This window comes from Pyxicephalus adspersus, chromosome 9, assembly GCF_032062135.1.
Source record: "Pyxicephalus adspersus chromosome 9, UCB_Pads_2.0, whole genome shotgun sequence".
In the NCBI taxonomy this organism is placed as follows: Eukaryota; Metazoa; Chordata; class Amphibia; order Anura; family Pyxicephalidae; genus Pyxicephalus; species Pyxicephalus adspersus.
In genome coordinates, this window is record NC_092866.1 from 21166221 (window position 1) to 21174027 (window position 7807).

A 7807-nucleotide genomic window follows, 5' to 3' on the forward strand; every position below is an offset into this window, starting at 1 on the left:
TCATTTTCCCATGCGTTTCCCTGCAGGGAAAATGATTATTTTCAAAAAAGGTTTTCACACTTTTAGTAGCCCAATGTTCTCTTTTTGGACTTAATATAAAAAGTCTTAGAACAAGAATTTACATATATTCTGTTTTTCAACTGGATTTGTCTGCTCAATATTCCATCCAATACCCACCTAAGAACTATTGGCCCATGGCATCTTAAATTGATACTTTATCAACTCTAGCAATAACCCATAAAAACATAAATAAAACAGACGGGAACTTGATTCAGCCTCAGCACAACATTCCATCCAATTATTGAGTGAATACCACTACTCTCCACTACACCATCACCCAAAATCTAAAGTGTGTCAACCTAAGTCTCAGAATCCCCTGAGGAAGCCAGAGGGTGAAACGCGTCAGGAAATGATACATTACGCATGGAAGCTATATCTGACCTTTTTTGATACACACTGTTGGTTGATGACTATGACTCCTAGCATAGAAGTACTATGTCTAGCTGAGAATTTGTGATCCGTTAAAACACATAGTTTATGTTGTTATTTTTATTGCCATAAAAAGCTGTCTCTCTTTCTCGCTTTACTTATTAGTTAAATTAGGTTTGGCATATGTATCTAAATTGTTTCCCATTTGTTTATGTCATTTATATTTTTAAATCATTGTTGTTAATAAAATATTCAGATGATACTTGGACCAAGGTTTTCCATGTCCATGAATTTGGGGTTTTCATAAGTTTGGGTGTGAGTTTGACCCACTCTACCATCTTCTGAAGGCTGGTGTGACAGCCTCTAGTTTCCCCAACAATAATAATTTGCCAGCCTAAAACACGACACCATGACCCAGTCTCCAATGATTCTGGGCTGCACAGCTCTGGATGTTAGTGTTGGGAGAGCAAAAGTGCATTCCTGCATCCACTGTGTATGAATAATACATATTGATAGACTACAAATATATAATGTGGGGAACCAAGACATTGCCAAAATGTCAGGAGTTCAGGAAAAGAAAATCATCTGATTAAGTAATAACAAATGTTATCACTAATAAACAAAAATGTAACAGTAAAATGTAAAACATGTCCTGGCCCACAAGTACAATACAGATACAAAAGGTGAAGTGGTTATAAGGTCAAATATTTTGTTCAATTACCTTTAACCTCAGAATTCTGGGGTGGTGTTATTCTCTGTCAGTTACTTAAATATACATTAAAGTATTTACATATTCCTAATGATCATGGGTAAGGAAACTTTCAACATGATTTACTTTCCCACATGAGACCCTGTAACCCTCCCTTAACACAAACCCCATACTAACCTAATTCTGGTCCTTTTCTTCCTTCTACCTACATATGCATTATAGAACCCTTATAGCTTTTATGGGGGCTTCTTTTTTGAGAGGCACTGGGAAGAAGAGGACTGATCAGCCAGAACTAAAGATTGTAGCTAGGATAAGAAGATCTTTTAATTAGAATTGTAAATCTACAGAAGAAGGCCAAGGACCTAATAACGCAAGTTTTAATGTACTGATATGGTACTTACCAGCTGGGCTGCTGACAGTCACAATTCGTCCCTTAGAAGAGCGTAACATGGGTAATAAAGCTTTGGTAATCTCCAGTGTGCCAAAGAAATTGACTTCCATGCAGCCTCTGTAGGTGGACATGAGTGACAGCTCAGCATCTCCAAAGTGAGCACAATATCCAGCATTGTTGACCAGTGCCCACAGCCCTAAACAGGAAAAAAAAAAAAAAAAACTTTAAACATATTATTTATATAAAAGAACTGTATCAGAGGACTAAATTATCTGACTCCAGTGTATACTGCTTCTCTTATCAAATATTAGATGAAAGAGTGAGAAAGCACTATGCAGAACAATTAAAAAGAAGCTTCTTTTGAAAGTTAGCAAAGACATTTTGCCGTGGAATTAAATACATGTTAAGTTCACGTCTTTTAGGTTTCTATATGCAAAATTAAAGTAAACCTTTCCCAACACTCACACTGCCTATATTTGCTCTATTGAATTATACAGGTAGTCCCCGATTTAAGGACATCTGACATATGGACGACTCCTGAATACCAACTGTTTGTTTGTGTGCAGGACTGAGGCTTGATGGGGGGGCAGTTTGCATGACTTGCAGAAAAAGTATTTTGCTGTTCTGCGAGCTCTTGTAATTCAAAGGACCAAGCCAAACTCTCAAGTGTTTCCTTTTTGCAATCCAAAGAACGTCTGCCCCCGGAGGTAAAGGATATCCTAGCCACATAAAATTTTTTTTTTTTTTGTTTGTTTTTTTTACTTTGTTTGTGATTAACTCACAGCGAGGACTTTATACAGTAACTGACACCATGCTGCCTAATATGTTGAGACAAACATCTGTCCTAATTGCATAAATTAAATAATTTACCTGTTCTGACTTACATACAAATTCAATTTAAGAACAAACCTACAATCCCTATCCCGTATGTAACCCGAGCCCGACCTAAACAAGTGATATTGGTGCTTCACAAAATTTACTTTAAAGTTTGCTATATACTTATATAAATGTGTAGCTTCAGAGTAGCAGGAACAAGCTAGAAGCTAAAAGAAGAATAAAGTAGAACTAAAATCAACCAGTGACCTTGGAACAGTATTCTTGCACCAGATGGGGGTTCAAGTTCTGTGTCTGATGTTAGAATATATTCACATACCATTTTCACGTGTCTTCTCTTTTGTTATTTGCTGGGCTCTCTTGATGTCTTCAGGTTTGGTCAGATCCATTTGAATAATAGTCAGGCGGTCGGAACAATTTTTTCGGAGATCCTTGCCTCCTGGGCTTTCAAGATCCAAGACAGTTGCAATCACCTTAAAGCCCAACTCATCCAGTCTCTGAGCAGCAGCCTTTCCAAATCCAGAATCACATCCTAAGTGTAAAAAAAAAAATAATTGTAGGAACACTTCTATAGGTTTTCAAAAAGCAGATCCTGACATTAGTATTAGATATTGAGCAAAATTAGACGTGTCATTAGCCCTTATGGTTAATCAAGCTTTTTACATTTTTTGGGTAACATGTACAGGTTTTTCTATTTTTATATTATATTTACAGATTTTGACATTTTTCTTATTACAAGTACCACTGGAATCCTCTGACACCTCTGGAACTTCCATGTTGCTTGCTACATAATTAGCAATCCCAGCAACTCTTACATAAAGCCTCTCCGCTGTCAATCAACATTTGGGGAGCATGGACTGGAAGCCTCAGATATGAAATAGTGCGCAGTCTATAGATACCAATATACTATACAAGCCATATAAAACCTCATTACCTTCATGGCTATTGCTTCCCTAAAAAAACTGAATCTTAACAGCCTGCCAAGCCTTCTAATCTAATTTCTAACAATTAGATGTTCTTAAGATGTATAAACCTACAAAAACTGGACTAGAGTGTTTGTTGTAAATTTTGAAAGGAATAACTTCACAATAGAAGCAGCATGGTGGCTCAGAGGTAGAACTCCTGCCTTTGCAGTGCTAGGTTCCAGGTTTGCATCTCAGCCAGGACACTATCTGCATGGAGTTTGCACGTTCTCCCCGTGTCTGCGTGGGTTTCCTCCGGGTACCCTGGTTTCCTCCCACATCCCAAAAACATGCAATAAGATTAATTGGCTTCCCCTCAAAATTTGCCTTGGACTACATTAATGACATATGACTATAGTATACTATTAGACGGTGAGCTCCTTTGGAGGACAGTTAGTGACATGACTATGGACTCGTAAAGTGCTGCGTAATATGATGGCGCTATATAAATATTGTGTAATAATAGAAGCCCCTAGAGAGGTTAGGAATGAATGCTTTAAAACCCTTTATTGCTTTTTACAAATATGTATACGTTTGAAAATTAATAGGTTGCACCAGGGTGACATTAGAAAAAAAACACACCTAAATAAAATACATTAGATTAGTGTTTAATCACATGGTAAGGTTGTTGTTGAAATGAATAGGAGAGAAAGAGATGGATCTAATTAAGTAAACGCTGATGGCATTAAAACATTACTATTTTATAGATTTTTTAGCAACAGCAGTATAGTTCTAACTATTCTGTAACTGTATTTTTTCAACTGTTTTATTTATGCCAACCTGTTCATGGAATTTTTGCAAATGAAAAATCAGTGTGCATTGGGACATTTAGAAAAGGATTATAATACTTATAAGTATTTAAAAAATATTTTTGATCAATCATGCATGTATCCCTCTTCAGGATGCAAAAAGTTAGCTCTTCTATTGCAAAAGTGGATATGCATAGCATGTTGCAGACTATCAAGAGAATGACTGCAGATCTGCGGGGGCTAGCAGTGGCCAAAGTGAGTAAAGGAGGCTGTTCTGAGGTCTGTACTACCGACTATAGGATAATTTAGTGGGGAAGTACACAGACAGACACACACATTATAATATATATATATATATATATATATATATATATATATATATATATATATATATATATAAAATTTACATGCACCTTTCATATATTCGTCAAATATTCTGTTTACACACATGGCACATACATTTCCTGGTACAGTTTGTTCATATTAAGGATAAAGTATCACAGTTTCCTTACAAAACCCAAATTAGTATTCTGTACAAAATGTCCAACAGCAAATAGGATAGAGAAGTAGTTATGTACTTTTCCATGAATAAAACCAGTTTCATCTGTAGCTGGCAAGGTCTTATGTAATAAATTCATTCATTAAACAATGATTAGATCAGACAACAGGCTACATAAAGGTATGTTTTGTTTACTTTCTCAGAAATGCTCTCGCAAGTACACCCTGAAGGAAAATATATATGACATATTTACATATTGTTATTTTGGCTAAGCTGTTGTACTCAAGTTTATCTTGGCAGACCGGTTAAGTCATTGTATTAACTGCAAATCTGACCTATATTAAACTACAACTTGACCTTGGTTGTACTTGGCAACTGTAGTCCTGAAAGAACATTTCTTTACAGAGAAGGGATGAAGCAATAAATGTTGACCTGGATTAATGTAATAAATAGGTACACATGGATGATGGGACATTCCTATTCAAGTTGATACTGAGCATCTTTATAAAATAAGGGACTTTATTAGTGATAAGGTTATGTAGCCTAAATTTATTTATTTTTTGGAATAGAGGTCAGTATTAAAAAACAAACATATTATACATCTTTACCGACACCTCATTTTAAGAAATATAATCGATGGTATAAAGGATCTTTGACCTGTGCCAATGGCAATGGTCGGGCTAGGTCCCCAAACAGAAAAATCAGCGAGGAATAGAAATCTCCAGGTGTCACAGTGTCCAAATTGCAAAACGTCCTAACAGTTAGCTGTTACTTCTGCAGGTTTCTATTGGCTACAAAGTCATCATTGTATTGGCCTAATAGAAGGGTAAAAAAAAGCATATTAGTCTTGGGGATCTCTGTTGATATATACCTAACTTTTGTTTAGTTTTAGACAGATTGTGGAAATTACTGCTAATTGAGGAGCAACAATGCTAGGCATATACTGCGTGATTATCTTGTGATGTTACAAGTTGATTACATAGTTACATACATATTTACGTCTTTTTTAAACCTGACTTACTATATAAGTCCATCAAGTTCAACCACCAGGGAAATAAACATATCCCAGATATAAGATGTAGTTGGTCCAGAGGAAGGCAAAAAAAATCCCTGATACAATTTGCTTCAACAAGGGAAAAAAAATCCTTCCTGATTCCCTGAGGATGTTCCCTGGATCAACTATCTGTAATCTTTCCCTTAAAGCCTTAATACCCAGTTATTGATTGATATAATGACTAGTATAACAATTAATTTAAACTTATCCTTGCCATTGGTATTTAATGTAGTTTAAAAAAACAACACAATGGTGCCACCCAAAGTGCATTCATCTATTACCATTCTGACAATTTTGTTATAAACTTCCATAATACAATAAAAAGATTGACTTCTGTAGTGGATCATAATCTGACACAATTCACATTCCATGTACTAAGTAGTATATTTAAAATATGCAGAATGGCTTGGACAAATTCAAATCAACCTATACGTATCCTGTCGCTGTACGCAATCCTTTTGCATGAGCAGTAACATTAAGAACATAGTAATTCTGACCTATTTACTTTTGTATGATCAGATAGTGTTGGAATTATGAAAGGGTAATTATGAAAATGTAACACAGACCTAAAGTCTTAAGATTCACCTAAAGGAATCTCTGCACCAACCAAAGAAGTGGTCTTAAGTAGTGGACATAGGCAGTATAAATCGCCAAGTTACATTTTAGTAGTAATAAGTTCATAATAGAATAATATGCTACAAGGAAAAATAGTCATTCAAAACCTTAGATCACATTATTAGTTTTCCAGTGAATGATTTTTAAAGTTAAAAATTTCATCCACCCATCGTGTCCTTATCTTGCCTTGAAGTCTAACGTGACGTGTTATTAATGATTCATGTGTTTCTTATGTTTATTAATGAGTCAAATGTTATCTTTTGTGCCATGTCCCATGATCAATACTACCTTCATTCTTTACAATTGTTACCAAACCCCACGAATTATAGGCTCAGTGCAAGTCAATGATGTGCAGTAACCTACAGCAACCCCCCCCCAAGACACACACACTTACTTTTCAGTAGTCAGCACAATGAGAGAATAGCTGATCATTCTGCATTATTTTAATGTAACTCTGAAGTGCCAAAATCTTCTGTAGCCCCATTTTCTTTATTGCACTCACTCAAAAGTACAGTACAGAAAATAGTGAGCAATAATATCTATAGAACAGGAATGTAGGAGTGATTCAGGTACATACATGAAAACAAAGCATAGACATGCCACATGAAAATATATTTCTATTGGAAGAAAGAAAATTCTTCAGTGCTGGATCTCCTCTATCCATCCTACATCTCTTCCTAACAAAACTACAACACTTATTTCAAGTGGGGTAAGACAAAGGTTAAGGCTAATATAGCTCCTAAAGCTTCCTAACCTCTGGTTAAAACATTGTTGGGACCGGTGTGGTTATGATGGACAACTTTCATTCACTTTCCTTCCCACTAGACTTCATTCTTGAGACAAAATATTCCATTCACCATGACCCTGTAAAATCAGGTGCTGTTAGAATTGGTTTAATGGTGGAACATTGGAATATTGTATAATTTGCAAAGAATCTTCTTGTTCCTATTTTGTGCCACAAGTAAACCTGACATCCCTGTTCAAAATCAGAACATTACTCATCCTAAACTCAAATTTAATCTGCTAAGTAGTAACTTCAAATGATGGCTCATTAATCGTATCTTCTGCAGAAGGTTTAAATTGGCACAGTGCATTGTGCCCCAAGCAAACTACAATGCTTAGGCAATTGCAGAGTACATACAGTTCTTTTGGGATAACAATTATAAATGGAGCATCCCTCCCCTGCCTGGGAAGAAAAGGAATGTGGACTCTATCCCAAACACGTAATTAATAGTATATTGCAATCATCCAGACACTGTGATTAATCTTCTAGAAGAAAAGGTTATCAAACCTCTTGTATTTTAATTGTGTCAGAGAAAAAAAAATAATTGTTTAAATAAATAGATAATTACTAGCAGATACAGTTTTGTTGTGAATAAAATGTACAGCTGATGCATGTTCATATTATGTAAATGTGAATTAAACTTGCCTGTTATATTTCATCTTTTTCTTTCAGATGAAAGTTTAAACTTTAACTATTTGGGCATGTAATTCTTAGTCCAGAAGTTCTTATCCGTTTTATGATTACAGATGCCCACCCTGCCAGACTGCCAAAATTACCAGTA

The 7807-nt window shown here is 35.5% G+C and overlaps 1 protein-coding gene across 1 annotated transcript in view; it reads right to left on the minus strand.

The window, feature by feature from the left end:
* The window catches only part of HSD11B2 (hydroxysteroid 11-beta dehydrogenase 2), a 30562-nt gene that overhangs the window by 9699 nt on the left and 13056 nt on the right, over positions 1-7807 (minus strand). The window contains exons 2-3 of the mRNA XM_072422903.1: positions 2683-2895; positions 1540-1725 (exon numbers count right to left, since the gene is read on the minus strand). Of these exons, the coding sequence (XP_072279004.1) occupies positions 1540-1725; positions 2683-2895 (399 nt within the window). The remainder of the gene's footprint in view (positions 1-1539; positions 1726-2682; positions 2896-7807) is intronic.